The sequence below is a fragment of the Panthera pardus genome, unplaced genomic scaffold (genome assembly GCF_024362965.1).
Source record: "Panthera pardus isolate Hobbes unplaced genomic scaffold, ASM2436296v1 HiC_scaffold_2, whole genome shotgun sequence".
Classification (NCBI taxonomy): Eukaryota; Metazoa; Chordata; class Mammalia; order Carnivora; family Felidae; genus Panthera; species Panthera pardus.
This window is the reverse complement of record NW_026526765.1, coordinates 26,942,601-26,959,945: the sequence shown is the minus strand read 5'-3', so window position 1 is coordinate 26,959,945 and position 17,345 is coordinate 26,942,601. Positions and strand designations below refer to the sequence as shown.

The window sequence follows — 17,345 nt, the reverse complement described above, 5'->3', positions numbered from 1 at the left end:
GGACACCGTAAAGTTCCATTCAATTTCTGACATTCTCTGATTCAAAAACTCAAGATTCTTGGGGAAATTTTTTGTGAGCTCTTTGTTCTCCATATGATGTGTGACCACAGGAAGCCTGCTTGCTCAGGGAGAATTGGGTTTCGACTTCTGGGGTTCTTGGCTCAGCTCGCAATGGGAACCTTTGTGATGTATGCCTGTCCTGTCTCTTCCCTTTTTAGTGGTGTATGGCTGGCAAATGTATCACAGTAGGGAAGAAACCAGAGAGCATTGCTGGAGGCTGGGGCCGCTGGTCACCCTGGTCCCACTGTTCTAGGACCTGTGGGGCTGGAGCCCAGAGTGCAGAGAGGCTCTGCAACAACCCTGAGTAAGTCTAACCAAAAATATTTCCCTTCCTTCCGGGAGTGCTGAGACCAATCTTGGATAGCATGATGTCAGTGACCCCCAAGACTCTTAAGGGAAATAAAATGGGTTCCTAAAGACAAAAGGGAACCAGAAGATTCTTAGAGAGTGGAAGAAAACTGGTTCTGTTTTGTTTTATTTTGGTGAGACACTGGGTTCTTACTAGCACTTGGATAAGTAAGCTGATTCCATCATTTGGAGAAATAAGCACATTTTCAAAAGTATCATCTATGTGAAAGGTCCTAGGAGATTATGCAATTAAATCATTCTAGATAACATCACTCAATCTCTGAGAGATTACTTATACTCAATTTTGCTAATAAGATTGTAGCTCTTTTCCAATCATAATGAATGCTTAATTTTATAAAAATAATTTTCTTCCCTTAAGTAACTAATAAAATAGTACATTTTTTAAGATAATTATTTTTAATGTTTTAGATAAGGATTTTATAACCATAGACTTCCATATTAGCCTGTTAAATGCTCCATAGAAGTTATTTCACAAAGCAGCTTTCAATTTTTTAATTAAAGTGCTTAACCCTTTCAAATTTTAAATTTGTATAATGATACTATATATGAATTACATTTAAATTCCCTTGTTTTCCAAACACATATTACATTCTTAACTTCATTATTTCTTGGTATACTAGTTCCCAAGTAAATTTTTTAAAAATTTTTTTTAATGTTTATTCATTTTTGAGAGACAGAGACAGAGTGCGAGTGGGAGTGGGGCAGAGAGAGAGGGAGACACAGAATCCGAAGCAGGTTCCAGGCTCTGAGCTGTCAGCACAGGGCCCGACATGGGGCTCAAACTCACAAACTGTTAGATCATGACCCGAGCCAAAGTCGGACGCTTAACCGACTGAGTCACCCAGGCGCCCCCCAAGTAAAATTTTTAAGAAGTGTACATATGATGCCTCTGGTAAGTAAAAAATATATTAAGCTTCTTTTGCCTAGAATTTCATTCTGTATTGAAGGGTAAGAGTCACACTTTTTAAAAGACTAATTATAAATGTGATTACAGTGTCCTCATTATCTCAGTTCCAAATATTACTTGTCCTTTTTTATTAGTAATTATATTACTGTATGTATATATGCATAAATTTAATAAATATATGTAACAAATTTCTCCTAAGGATTAAGTTAATATAAATAAAGACATTAATGCAATACCTACTACATTAAACTGTCAGTAAATGGTATATATTATAGTAGTTATTATGATATCTTTATTGTTTACCACACATAAAAGTATATATTTGAGGAACTTGGATAAAATTTTTCTTAAATCTTACTCTTTGATAAAAGTTGCTTTTATTTAAATTTTTTAAGTTTATTTATTTATTTTAAGAGAGAGTGTGTGGGAAGGACAGAGAGAGAGGGAGAGAAAGAGAATCCCAAACAGGCTATACATAGTCAGTGAGGAGCCCAATATGGGTCTCAAACTCACAAACCATGAGATCCTGACCTGAGCCAAAATCAAGAGTTGGACTCTCAACTGACTGAGTCATCCAGGTACCCTGAAGTTGCTTTTGTTTAAATGCAAATTTCTGTGACTTCAAAAAATCAAAACCAGGAATGGAGTACTTTATTTTTACAGAAAATCTTCATTGTGATTTCCATTGTAAAGATGAGGAAATGCAGGCAATTTGCTCTGGGACCTATTTTCAGTGCTCTGTTTTCAGCAACCACTCATCTGTAGCCTCTTGGTTGGATGGTTGGTGATCTGTGGTTGTCAGAAAGGGACATCTTTGTTGAGGGACTATAGGATGAATCTCTAACTTGGCTTAATGGGGAAAATGGCTCTAACCCCCATCTTAGAGACCATAATTTGTCATAGAGTCTCCTCAGGTGAGTGACCATGTTTGATCTCAGTAGCTGGTTTGCTTAAGTTTATTGAAAACAATGACAATGGAAACATGGTCACAGATTCAGGTCAGAGCATGACTAGTGGACATTGAGACTGGATCCTTGATGTTGGTCAGATACCTAGTGAGAAGACAGCTGGGTTTGTAAAAGGCTCTTAGTGATGTTTGTTGGATGGTACGAACTGGAGAGGTGCTAAGTCATAGAGTATCACTCCATCATCATGAATAGAAAACCAATCTAATATCATGGACAATTCTTAGAACCTTCAACATGGAGTCAATGATTATGAACTGCCTTGGTCAAAGCTCTTTTATGTTCAAGGAACAGAAGTCTACCCAAACCACATTAAGAAAGGAGGGGAAGGAGGTATAGAAAACCTCATGGTTGTTCAAGAAGAACTTCATGAGAAGTACAACTGCAACCAGAAATGAACCAGATGCCAAGGCTTGAGGTTTCTGTCCCCCTAGATTGCATGGTCAGGCAATATAACACAGTGGATGAGGGCTCAGGCTGTGGATTAAGGCAGATGAGGGTTTAAATCTTGGCTCTCCCACTATCAGTTGGGCACTTTAGGCAGATGTCCTACTTTCCTGTGCCTTTAGAATGTGATTTCATCTAGGCTGCTCACTTGGCATGCTTTCTGCCATTGCTTTGAGAAGCCACTTCCATGCATTCTTTAAGAACATTCTCCAAGACAATTCTTCCATGAATTCTTTCCAATCAGTCTTATTTCCACTGTTCTCGCCCTTCTTTAAACTCTCGTTGTATTTACAGTCAGGGATACATAATTGCTCTTAAATTTTATCTCATTTATTATATAGATGATATTTTTTTTCTCCTCAGCAAGATTATAAGCTTCTAGGAGACACGGCATCGGTTGCCCTTTTTTTGTACTCTCTTCTTCCTGAAAATGATGTTGAGCACATGGTATTGTATAAATACTTGTTGATTATTATTCACAATAATCCAGAAATGCTGTCATTTACTGAGCTCTTACCCTGTGTTAGCTACTCTACTAAATATGTGCATTATCTCACTCAGTGTTCCCATCATGTGAGTTAAGAACTGTCATGCTCATTTCACACACACACACACACACACACACACACACACACACACACATACACACATACACACACACACACAAAAGCTAAGGTAACTTGTTCAAAATAATCTAACTAAAATACAAAGTAAAGCAGAATTCAAACCCCAGGCTATTTAACCCCATTATGCTGCACTGCAATAGCAGACACAATACCTAATCTCAGAGGCAGTGAGGTGGAGATAAGAAGGCATACGTAGACTGTCTGGAACTTTCTTAAAGGACAGAGAGTTCCTCCTCTTCTATGACACAGCTTTTTTTATATTTCTTCCTCCGTTTTTGAGTAAATAATTGATCCTGATGGGAAGGTTGTTATTGCTCGTAAGTGTATTGCAAAAGAAATAAAAGATTGAGAAGGATTATTTTTTTAATGTTTTAATGTTTCTATTTATTTTTGAGAGAGAGAGAGAGAGTTAATAGGAGAGGAACAGAGAGAGAATCCTAAGCAGGTTCTGCACTGTCAGTGTAGAGCCCGATGCGGGGCTTGAACCCACAAATCGTGAGATGATGACCTGGGCTGAAATCGAGTTGGACACTTAACCAACTGAGCCACCCAGGCACTATTCTAAAATAAGATTAACTTATTCATTCATTGAATGTTTAAGAGGCTTCTGTACTCAAAGTATGACTTAGAGACCATACATGACATAGAACTTGGATTGGATCATTAGTGAGCTATGTTTTAGAATGATAAGTGCTGGAAGTAGATAGTAGGTTCAATCAAGTGTCACTGAAAGGAGAAAGAGACTACTTCTGGCAGAAATCCAAGAAGAATTCATGATGGAGACATAGCATTATTCGGTCCTGAAAGCATAGGTAGCATGTAGATATTCAGAGACTTACCAGAGGGGAAGTCTATCCAGAGGCACAGAAAAGAAACATAAAATAAGTCAGCCTGCCTCACTGGAACAGTATGCAAATGAAGGGGAGGGTGTGAAGTAATTGTTAGGGTGAATTAAGTCAGGATCATGAGGGCCTTGAGTACTAAGCTGAAGAGGCTGGACTTGATTCTGTGGTCATTGGGTGCCGTGAAAAGGGTTGAAACAAGAAACTAAAATAATTACATTAATCTGAAAATTTACCAGATGTGTGTACAGTAGATTGAGTGAAGGAAAAGATGGGTGGAGGGGAGACAGGAATAGAGTTAAGGATTAGATTAGTTTGGTGACTGTGGAAACGAAGAGAAGGAAGCAAGTACAAAGACATGGCTGATGATTGGGCGGCTGATGGACAGTGGGGTCAAAGGAAGGCAAAGGATGGAGGCTTCTGAAATCTGACCACTTGAAACTTGCTAAGTAGGAAGTAGGGAAGGAGCAGATTTTGGAGGGAATATGATGTATCCCTTCTCAGTATATATTTTGAGTTTTGAAGGCCAGGAGGATATATAAGTCAAAAAGATACACACAGTATTTCAAATTAGGCAACTATAGACCTGGGACTCAATGGTCATGGGCAACAACAACAACCAAAAAATGTGTGAAATTGGAAGAATTGATGTAAAAGGTGAGTTGTAAGGGTAGAACAGGACATGGTTTGGCAAAGAACAGCCATGACCAGATGCCAGGGGATGTTTAAGGAAAAATGCTAGCTTTTAAGGAAACTAAAAAAACCATTTGTCTGTTTCATTCATAGACCAAAGTTTGGAGGGAAGTACTGCACCGGAGAAAGAAAACGCTATCGCTTGTGCAACGTCCACCCCTGTCGCCCAGATGCACCAACATTTCGGCAGATGCAGTGCAGTGAGTTTGACACCGTTCCCTACAAGAATGAATTCTACCACTGGTTTCCAGTTTTTAATCCAGGTAAGGAGCTATGACAATATATTCCAGATCTAGGGCCGCAGCCACCACAAGGGAGACCACAGAATGTCTGGGATGCCCTGCAAAGTTCAATAAAGAGAGAATTGTACCATGAGGAGTTTTATACTTCTGAAAATGGAAACACGACCTGCTTAGGTTGATCAGCAAATGTTGAAAGCTGAATATATCCAACTCTGTGCTGAGCTCTGGGGGAGATAAAAGAGAAGCTTATCAAACATGGTGGCTCCCTTCAAAACATGGTGCAGCTAAGCAATCAATGAAAGTACTTGATTACTGATGAAAGTGCTCATTGATGAGAGTGTGAACTGACTATAATTTTGGCAGAAATTCAGAAAAGGTCATTGTAAGTTTGGACTAATTTCAGGGAAGACTTCTAAGGAAGTGTTGAGGACTCTTAAGCATGAGAAGCCTTACTACTGGAAGAAGAAAAAGGGAAGACATTTAAAATAGAGTCAATAATTCCATTTGACAGGAGAAAAGCACAAGGAAAAACAGGATGATAAGAATGCCTTCATCAGAAATAAGTGAGAGCCAGCTCTGTGCCAGAAATAAACTTTTTTTTAAAGTACAGGACAGTATAAGAAGGGTACAAAATAAAATGAAGTAATTAAAGGATGCTCATCAGGGCATGGTGACATAACCGAACTGCAGAATGGGACAACAACTTTGGCAATGCTACCCCTGTATCAGCACCAGTTACCCCTTCTCTCCTGAAAATGAAGAAGAATCATTAACCATTAGCTATAGACTGGCATCAAAAAATATCTGTGCAGTGTGTTATTATTCAAGTAGAGAATGAAAGAGAAAAGATTTTCCTGAGCTAAGGAGATTTGAGTCAGGGAGTAAAAAATAACTAACCAAAAAATTTTTCATGATTTATTTTATTTGTTTTTTCAGTATATGAAGTTTATTGTCAAATTGGTTTCCATACAACACCCAGTGCTCATCCCAAAAATGAGCACCCAGTGCTCATCTTGTGTTTCTGAAAACACAAGAGGAATCATAGATGTCAGCCAGTGAATGAAAATTACATATGTGGACTGTTAAAAAAATGGTATAGTCAATTGCTTTTGAAGGAAAGACTCAGCGGTGCTTTGCCCGTATTGGGTCCCCAAACTACCCTGAAGGCTTTTGGTTGTCACGAGCAATGTCTTCTCCTTGCCCCCACATTGTTGAGCATCATTCATTGCTCTAGGGGGATGAGTCATTTGGTTACTAGTGTAATTCAGCTTCCTGTTCCTGACATTTGAATCCAGCCAAACTCATGTGTGTACTCATGTACACACACACACACACACACACACACACACACACACACATATATACATACACACACACACACACACACAGACACAAGAAACTAATGATGAAAGATACTTCCAATTAGTACCATCTATATTTATATTTTTGACATTCTCTATTATGTTGGAACTATTTAGGACAGTAGTATTATAGACCCCAAATGAGCAACCTTCCAGAACTAAGATAGCATAACTATCCCAGGGTTGTGACAGGGTCCGCTCCCTGCCTGATGCAGGGTGGGGATTGTGTGTGCTGAACTCTGACAGCTTGAGTAACTGGGCTTAGAATACAAATATTTGGTTTGGCTTGGCTTTTCATTTATTTAAAAAGCGTTTGTCGTATGCCTCCATATTACATAGCAGAGCAATGGGTACTAAATAAATGAATCGTGAAAGCAGACATAAATTTCACTTACTTTGTTGTGGTTAGTTTGCATCTGTCACTGACGTTGAGGCTGATATGAGGGAATTAAGCTGAGTGTCAACACTATATACCTGGGTTATCAGCCTCTGTCTCCATCCTGGTGGTTTTCTTGCAGGCTCCTGTGCCATTATTTAAGCATAATGACTTAGCTGCTCACCCGAGTAGCTACTACCTTGATCAACACACTGATTTACTTCCCTTATTAAACTCTAACCTACAGAGTTTTTATTTGCTTAGTTGATGGGCACCCCTAGTAGAGAGAAGTATACTTGGTTGTTCATGTCAACAGCTAGGTATGGAGCATTTATTCCAGGCCAGGCATTGAGCACTTCCCCCTCCCAGCCTTACCATTAGAAGTTACCATTGGATAAAGTAAATACACAGCAGAGTATTCAGCCCACACAGTGGGTGGTGTTAACTGTCTTGGTAAGTGACCTTCAGGAGATGCACTAACTAGCCAATGACAGAAGAGTCATAGATTTAAACATTTGGAATAATCAAAGAAACTCCATCAAATCTTGTAGTTTTCATACTCTGCTGCTTGGAATCCCAGGGCTTCCCAAAATGCTTGATTCTACTTTCATTTTTCAAAAAAAAATGTTAAACTGGCATTTAAAAGTGCCATAGAGCAATGCTTACACTCAAAATTATTATATATTAAGTTTTAACATATGAAAGGCCACCAATGCTCTAAGTTACACAGTCAAATTAATTTGGCTTTCTGCACACCTTAAAAGTCTCTCATGAACATAATTTAATTGAAAAATATCCTGGGATTGTAGGTTGAGTTTCTTTAACCTGTTCTCATTTGCAATTGTTTGTCTGTATGAGTCAAGATTTTTCAATACTGTGCAACCAAAAAACTCACAGAAAATAATTAGATGCTGCAGCCAGTGTAAGTCTGTAACTGCCATCCATAAGCTTGATTTCAAAATTTTCTGTTTATCTTAATAATTTCTTTAGATCCCACTGACTTATTTTTAAACGCTATATACTTGAACTTACAACATTTATGCTTAATAAAATCCTGACTTTATCTGCTTTATTTGAAGATCTTGTTTGGAAAAAGAAAATTAATTCTTCTGCTTAAAAGATTTGAAAACTGCTAATCTAGATCAACTTCCTTTCCAATATAGACATTCTCTTAACCAACACTCCTGAGGAAAAAAAAAATTATCCAAACTCCATTTGATCACTTTCATGTAGGCACTGGTGTGAAGAGCTGCCACGATCAACTGCATTTTCTGAGCCAGTATTTATATCAGCATGAGACTCTATATTGTCTCACTTATCCCCTCCCCATCCTTACAGATAAAGAAGCTTAGTCTCAGAGGAGACAATGACTTATTTAAGGTTACAGGACTTTATATAATGGAGCTGGAATTGAAGCATAAGTCTAAGAGGCTGATAGGATGGATAGATAGATAGATAGATAGATAGATAGATAGATAGATGATAGATAGATAGATGATAGATAGATAGATGATAGATGTTAGATAGATAGATAGACCTAAACTAATCTGTATAGATTTCCAGGGACTTCATTGGCCTATGTTAATAGAAATGTGTTTATATCCTGCATCTTCTATTAGGAAATGACCAGAGCCTGATCTTGATGTCATCACTTTCCTGGAATCTCCCTCTCTTTTTAGGTCTTCAGTTTTCTCAGACTACCTAATTTAGCCCAAATTCATTTAGGCTCATTTTTCAGTTGTTGCTTCTAGATATTTAAGCCTTATTAATGCTTGAAGCCAGTGAGGTTCCCAGCAAATGTGGAGGGTCTGACGTGAAGTTGAACCACATCTGCTCCTCGTGGAATAGAATCCTTCAGGAATACCTTTGAGGAGTTGCTGCAGTTAGGATTCCCTCGGAAGCAGACTCTGAGACAGGAGTAGCATACAGGAGGTTCAGCAGCTGTGGAAGAAGAGGGGGAAGAGGGAAGGAAGAGGGAGTGTGCAGGGGGAGCCGAGCTACAGTGCAGGCTCAGCAGAGGCCTTATCCTACCCCGCAGGGTGCTCTGTGGCTGCAACAGGCTTTCTGGGTTGCCAGGTTGAAGTGGGAGAGCCAAACCTTTATGCCCCACAGGGACTGGTCCCGGCATGTGGTCCACCCTGGGAAGGAGTGAGTGTCCTTGGTAAGGAAGCTCCCAGGGCTAGTGCTGGCAGTGCTCCCAGGAGCTGGAGGGATGAGTCCCAGCACGTGGGGGGCCTGGGTGGTGTGCACAGAGCTTATTACAGGAATACTTGGGATTTCGAGAGAAACAATCTTTAAAGAGAATATAAGTGTGGGGAGCAACTGGGAGATCGTTTAGCCAGAAGCCCCTGTTTTGACTAGTTAGGGATTCCTATGGCTTCAAGAGAGGAAATGATGGACTAATAAGGATGATGTTTGCAGACATCTCAAAGCCAATCACAACCCTCTTCACCCTCACTTTCCTCTACAGTAGAAGAGGGAAAACGGAAAGACTCAGGAACCCATATGCCCAGGAAAACCAATCCTGACCAAAGAGATAAAGATGGAGTCCCCACTTGGGTAAGGCTTCTGGGAGGGCTTTTAATAGGCACTGACCCCGCTGGCCCTCACCCCCTTACCTTTCTGCCATGCACCCTTCCCCCTCCTGCTGTCTGGGGGTACAGCAGATCACACTGCAGCCAGAAAGCTGATGCCCCTGCTGAGATGGCTGAGCAGGAAGACTGGAAGGAGGAGAGATTTATACTCCTAATGATGAAGTTTTGGGGTGATGGTGGGGTCCAGAGCCGGTGGCCAAGAAGGAATTCTTGAAGACGTCTTTGGTGCGAAAAGGTGATTTTATTAAAGCACTGGGACAGGACCTGTGGGCAGGAAGAGCTGCACTGGGGTTGTGACGGGTAACTCATTATAGACCCTCAGGTTGGAAGGGGGTCAAGAATAGAGTAAGACTCTAAGGTATTTTGGAAGCAAGGTTTCCAGGACTTTGAGGGGCCAGTTGTTGCTAGGGAAATACCACTTATTACTGTTTAATAAAACCTCAGTCATGAGACCCTTCAGATGTATATGGCGGGGGGCGCGGCCTAAGCTTGGAGTATGATTATCAGCATATATCTTGAAGCAGTTGAGATAAAGGAAGTAGACTTACAGGATCCTCGAGGTTGGGATAATGTTAAGCTAAGATTCTCTTTTGCCCCCAGCAAAGTGTCATCATCAAGGTAGCTGAGCTCCTAGAGGGAAGTCACTCTGCTGGTCTCAAAGACTTGTCAATGGGCTGTAGGCAGTAAGGAAATTTAATTTTTCATTTGTCTTAGTTTCCCACATCACCATGACACGCACTTAAACCCCTTCCCTTTGCTCTTGGGCAGCCAGGAGTGTCCGAGGAATATCACACATATTCCACCTGGGAAAGGGGGTGTATGCCAGCCTGTATTTTGCCCTGAGCTTCCCAAGCTCACTCATCACTGCCTCTGAATTTCCTGTCACGTGGGAGAAATAAACTCCTGTCTAAGACAAGGAAGCAACATTTTTCTGCTATTTGCGATGAAACAAATTCCTAACTGACAATGAGAACGGCTTATATTAAATTTATGTCAGTGTTTGCTCTGTGCCAGGCACTTCACTCAGTATGGTATGTGCATTTTCCTAATTTTATCTCCATAAGAAAATCCTGTGAGGAAATTTAAGGTTTTGACCCAATTTTTACTGACATGCTAGTGGATGTAGAGAATTGACTTCCCCAAACTCAGACTATACAGTAGAGCCAGGAGGAGTTAGCCCAGGCCCGACTCCGCAGCCTAAATATTAACCAGTAAAACAGAGACTGCGATTAGCCTGTGTCCTTAACAACAATGCATTGGGTTTTGAATTTTACCGAGGATGATGTTTCTATTTTAAAAAACAGATGATTTCATGGCCCAGGAATTCTGGTTGGGGGTAGATGAGCCCCCAAAATTATTTGCATTATGATGAATGCTAGGTTTGTTCAACTAATCTGTCTTGAATCTTTGAAAACCAATTTTTTTCTGAACATTTAAGCATTATCACAAAATGACTATATTTCTCAAATAAATTAAATTGCAATTCCAAATGTATCATCACAATTCTTAAACATCATAATCAAAAGATAACATAACACAAAAATTTATAGTAAATAGAAAGTCTAAGATATCAGTGAAATAGGTTTAGTTACTTTAATTTTTTAAAGTTTATTTATTTATTTTGAGAGAGAGAGAGAGGGAGAGAGAGAAAGCAACAACGGGGGAGGAGCAGAGAGAGGGAGAGAGAGAATCCCAAGCAGGCTCTACACTGTCAGTGTAGAGTCCAACGTGGGGCTTGAACTCACAAACCGTGAGATTATGACCTGAGCCAAAACCAAGATCAGACATTCAACCAACTGAGCCACAGAGGCACCCCCTAGGTTTAATTTATTAAAAAAAATAGCTCTGTTCTTGGTTTTTATGCCTCCATGGTTATTGTAGAATTTATTAATTTTAATACCTTCTTACGTTTAATTAATATATACTTTGATATATTTGGGGATTGTAATATTACCCTATCAGAAGGTAAAAGACTATACAAGTTTAGACTAGCGAAAGTTACAGAGTCCTGGTAATTATTTGAGTTTCGGTTGAGCTTTTGGTCAGGACTTTTCATATATTTTTGTTATTTCCTCCAAGCTGATCTAAAGGCTCAGCTCAGCTGATTAAACTGAGTTTCTGTCTTAAGTTAAATATTACTTGTTACAACAATAAAACATTTTAAGTTATGCCTTTTGCTTCAGGTTTGGTATTTCTTAAAATCTGGAAAGAAACAGCAGGTGTGTGTATAACATGCATCTTCTGCTGGTATAACACACTTCATAGTCTCATCAGACCTTACTTAGAAAACACAAGTTCAAATATAAAATTAAAAGCTTTAAGACAGCGACACAGATCATTCGACCACGTGTGAAGCCCCGGCCAACTGCATGGGGTTCATACCCATGGGGCCCTGCCTGCAAATGGACTTTAGAAACTGGACTTTTTTAAATGGTGATACTCCAGTAGCAATCTACTTACGAACGTGAAATGCGTCAAAAGTTTTCCTTGACCTAAGAAATATTTTTTATCCTTCGTACCAAGTTTTATCTTTCACTTCTAATGACCACTCTTTAACATCATTATCCAAAAATGTTGAGCCATCCTGTTTCACCAGAATTGAAAATGCAACCTTTGATTCAGTAAGCTCATTCAGCTACCTAAGCTTCCTTTGAGAGGATTAATCAGTGTGAGGGTGAGAGTTCACCAGTAAATGAGTCTGAGAGGTTTCACTTAGCTGAATTATAAATAGATTTGAAAGCTCTTGAAAGGTAGAGAAAAAAAAAAAATCTATGATCCAGACAAAGGGATGTGTCAGGACAGATGAATAAATATGAGACAGTGAGAGTTGATTATCTGTCAGGATTGAGATGATCTCTTTGCCACTTGGTCCAAAATTTTCTCCCTAACAGTGCTGACCTTTATAATGTTTGTTAATTAGTAAACATGGGTTAAGAGCATTTTCTAGGTATAATGTCCTGCTAATATTCACTAGGAAAGGTTAATGATAATAACTGCCACATTTAAATAACCACTCAATGCCAAATACCTCATTGGAGATTTTAATATTATTCTCTGCCAATCCCCTCTGTGCAGACTAGAGACCAAGAAGGACTTGGGCAAGATGTGAGAGTTAGGGCTGAGAACTGAATCCCTGTGGATCTAGCTGCTAGCTGGCCAGCAGTAGCTGGTCAATGCACAAATGACTGAAGTGCCCTTGAGGGTATGGCAGTTTGGTTGAGGAGCTTGTAAAATTCATAGTCTTGGAAGTGTAGAGCTGTGAGGACCTCAGTAGTTATTGTATGAGTGGAACATCTTGGAACCAGGTCCACAGTGGCAGTAAAGGGAGATCATGGAGCCACTTACTGACCTAGCAGGATCTAGAATTTTTTATGCTATAGCAACAAGACAGAAAGTGTTTAGAATATAGTGAAACAAAGTGTGAATTTAGTGCAGCATTGATTAGAAGTGGCATAACAGAATAATCTAAGGAGAAGAGGCTATTTCAGGAAAGATTTGTCTGTGTGGGAATGAGAGTTGAATCAGCATTACAAAATATGTGTCTTTTGGCTGCTATCATGCTAGATAGCAGAGCGTGGTGGGGCAGCTGCAAGGATCTTTAGAATTTATCGAGTTCATGATAAGGAGGTGAAAACAACAATAATAACTGCCATTTGTTAAGCACTTACTGTATATCAAGCACCATGCTGAGCGCTCAACATACAATCTCCATCGTAACCCTCACAGTTACATTGCAAGGTAGATATTATTACCCCCATTTTTTCAGATGAAGAAACGGAGTCACAGAAAGCTTAAGTAACTTTCTCAAGGAAATATTGGACTTTCATGAGCTAAAACTTTTACATATACTCTCTGTAGAAATAAATGGCTCCAGAGTCTGATGATTCTCACTATATTTAAGCACTGTGAGAAGATATTAAAATGGAGCCCCACTGGAATTCTACCAAGTTGGCACCTCAGATATGATCTGTAAATAAATGCATTGCCTAATAACATGAAGAGTGGATTCTTTAGAGAGCTTATCAAAGACATTTGTCTTTTGTTCAAGAAAATTCTGTGTCTGTAGGTTAGAGGTTAGTAAAGTGGGCTCTAAGCTAAACCACCAGGGTTAGCTCTGCCACTCAAGCTGTGAGGTCTTGGGAAACTTAATCTTTCTATGCCTCATCTATGAAATGGTGACAATAAAACAACTAACACCATAGGGTGATTGTGATTGTTAAAATGAGATAGATAACCACTATGAAGAACAACCAGATCTGGGAAATAGTGTGCAAGTGATATATTGGCTATTATTTTATTAAGCAAAATTCCTCTTACCTCACTATATAAATAAGAGTAGTGAAAGTCCCTAGTAGTGTTTTCCTCTGGGGAAGGAGTCAAATAGCACAAGCCCAGGGGGAGTAAAATGAAGGCAAATATTGGAACTTTAGCGTTCTGGAATTCATTGCAACATCTGCCACTGGATGGAGATGTACTTGCTAGGAGGACCCATTTATGCAACTCCTGGCAGTGAGTGCCTTCTTAAATTTTGTGCCGTAGGCCCCTCTCTGGTCCCAGGCCTTCCCTGCAGGCTGAAACAGGTAACTCCTATAGAAAAGCTCCAGAACTCTTCAGGGCTGCTTTCTATTTTTGCTTTATGTGTCCAAGTACAAAATCTCAAATCCAAATTCTAAAGCTCAAATCAAAGTCTTATTTAAAAGTGTTTCCCTGCCTGCATCCTTCTACTTAACTTGTCAAGTACTTAATAGCCCTGTGTTTCACGAAATGATTCCCTCGACTCAGCACACCTGGATGGATGTTTCTGTCTCTAGGAGGGCAGAGCTGTGCCCAGAAGGCTCCCTGTAAGTACTGCTGGCTCAGTTCAGGCAGTGACAGAGCTAATCACACTGCCAGGAATGAAGTTTACAATAATCCCATGTCTTACCTGGTCCCGGGAGTTTTCTGGCCCTTTTCCATTGGCACTTTGTGCTGTGATCTCTCCAACTCATTTGGACTTTGTTCATTTTCTCAGACCACCTATCCACTGCTCGTTGTATAAAATGAGTTAGTTGTTCTTTATCTACTTTTACCCTTTTCCTTTAAGCTTTAAACAGATGCTTTTGACCTTTGTCTAAAGTTTGCCCAGGGTTTCAGTGTTTGAGTTTCTGCTCTTAGTTATACTTTTATTTCTTTACCAAATGGATCATTGCATCCTCAAGAAGCCATGCCTAGGGTTGAGCACTCTGGCTTTGCGTTTGCCGCCCATCCAACATGGGTTTGGTCCATGGCCTGTGGGTGGTCTCATTGAGCCCTAAGCTGGTCTTACCATGAGGAAATTCAAGGATTTCCCCCAATAAACAGCTCCAAAAGGGGTTACCCCCTAGAAAGACCTTTCTGAAAAAGAAATTCTCAAGTTTTTCATTTGAAAAAAAAAAAAGAAACAAGATGTAATATTCAAAAGAAAATTACTATTTGAATTCTTCTTATACATGTATTGCCTATTAAAAATCTTAAGGCAATTTGTATTTTAAAAGTTATCTATCTTTCTGATAACTGTAGTTACCTGTGTATAGGTACATATTTTATTAAGTAAATCTTTAGAACCATTCCTGTGCTGGAAATCACCCTATCCGCATTCACAAGGGAGTAGAAAATTCAACCCTAGAATGCGTTCATTGTAGGACCCAGCATGATGAGATAGACCGTTATGGTAAACCATTATAGGCTTCAGCTTCAGCATAAAAAAAAAAATCAGACTTTCTGTTTCTCCGTGTCTGTAAATCTGTGTCCAAGGACTTCTCGGATTTGAGGAGAATAAAGAAAGATATTTGTTGGGGGTGGGGTCATGATTGTGGCAGTGGTGTTAAGTAGGGAGTTGGCCCACTAGGAGGGGACTCCCTCTTCCCTAGAGGTCCACTTACTTTGCAGCAAGTAGTGGGCAGGTGTCAATGCTTGTCTGGAGTCGTACAGCACTGGTTGCTAATATTTCTCTTCTAGGTTAACCTCAGAAGCGCTGCATCTTATTTTTACAAGCCCAGTTCAGTGTTGGATTGAAAAAGATCTCATCATTTGTAATGAAGGGTTACAATCTTCCCAATTTAATTTGTTGTAAAACCCTTTAACTGGATAAAGAAAAAAGCCTACATTTCAGCATGCATCACAGAAAGGTGAAAGATGGGAATTTCCAGATGAACAACACTTGGGGGCATTGTATGTACAAAAGAATCCTGCAGGAAGGGTGCTGAGCTAAAAATGCTAACTTGCAAGGATTTGTTTCTTTTTCACTCCAGCACATCCTTGTGAGCTCTACTGCCGACCCATAGATGGCCAGTTTTCCGAGAAAATGCTGGATGCTGTCATTGATGGTACCCCTTGCTTTGAAGGCGGCAACAGCAGAAATGTCTGTATTAATGGCATATGTAAGGTATTGGGTATGTTTCCTTCATCTACAACTTTATAAAATCATGATTTTTATTAACTTAGGAAGTCAGATGTTCTAAGCTTTTGCTTTCATGATAATTGCATGTGGTCTGGCTTTTATATATGGTCTATGAGATAAGACTTGTTCATCAGGGTCAACAATTTGAAATTGAAAACTTTCCCTCCTGCTGTGGTCTTTCTTACTTGACTTGTTGATGTGCTCTGTGATATTATTTTAGGCATAGAGTAAGGCCAAACCGAAGAAGAACCAAATTCAAGGAAGAATTATTAGGAAAGGCAACCCTGATTATTTGAATGGTATTAAATTATTCATTTGGTGGTGCTTGGGTGGCTCAGTCAGTTAAGCGGCTGACTTTGATCCAGGTCATGATCTCGAGGTTCATGGGTTTGAACCCCTCATCAGGCTCTATGCTGACAGCTCAGAGCCTGGAGCCTGCTTCAGATTCTGTCTCCCTCTCTCTCTCCCCCTCCCCTGCTTGTACTCGCTCTCTCTCTCTCTCTCTCAGAAACAAACATCAAAAAAATTTTTCTTAATTATTCATTGGTTACTTGCCAGCAGAGTACTTAAACTTGAGAAAAAAGCTGAAATTAACAATGGTTTGTATAGTGTTTTGCACAAAGTGTTTTTACATTGATTGCCAACATGGTCTTCTCAGGAAGAGAAATGGCATGACAGGTAGTTTTAAGCCAAGTTTTCTGATTTCTGTTTAACTTTTCCACACTGACTCCATTTTCAACTCCACCTTTTTTTTTAAATTATTATTTTTTTAACGTTTATTTATTTTTGAGACAGAGAGAGACAGAGCATGAACGGGGGAGGGGCAGAGAGAGAGGGAGACACAGAATGGGAAGCAGGCTCCAGGCTCTGAGCCATCAGCCCAGAGCCCGACGCGGGGCTCGAACTCACGGACCACGAGATCGTGACCTGAGCTGAAGTCGGCCGCTTAACCGACTGAGCCACCCAGGCGCCCCACAACTCCACCTTTTTATAAATTACTGAGACCTGATTCGTCAATGCTTTTATCTGTGCAACCATTGAAGAATTCCTTTCCAGTGCTTGCGGTCTGGTTTGCAAAGAACTGATGAACAAGTTTTGTGATCCAACACCCAGGCATAAATCTCAGTTTAAAGAAAAGGTGTTTTTAATCAGTGAAAGAAAAGTTATAAAGTTCTAATTAACTGTTCGTAAAGCATAATGCTTAGTTCTCAGGCTCTAGAATATGAACTTAATACCATTGTTTACCGGCCATATAACTCTATACATTTTGCTGAGACTCAGTTTCTTTTTCTTAAAATTGGGATGTTAATGTGTCCTCCTCATTGGTGTCAGGAAGAATAAAGCCATATATTTTAAGCCCCTAACAGAGCCCCTGACACACAATAAACTCTTAATGCATTTTATTTGTTTTTGCCAATGTTTATCATAATTTTTTTCCCCACTGG

The 17,345-nt window shown here is 39.7% G+C and overlaps 1 protein-coding gene across 2 annotated transcripts in view; it reads left to right on the top strand.

The window, feature by feature from the left end:
* The window catches only part of ADAMTS12 (ADAM metallopeptidase with thrombospondin type 1 motif 12), a 327,563-nt gene that overhangs the window by 223,407 nt on the left and 86,811 nt on the right, over positions 1-17,345 (top strand). For both annotated transcript variants that reach the window (XM_019450692.2, XM_019450691.2), the window contains exons 11-13: positions 219-364; positions 5,003-5,172; positions 15,752-15,885. In XM_019450692.2, the coding sequence (XP_019306237.2) occupies positions 219-364; positions 5,003-5,172; positions 15,752-15,885 (450 nt within the window). The remainder of the gene's footprint in view (positions 1-218; positions 365-5,002; positions 5,173-15,751; positions 15,886-17,345) is intronic.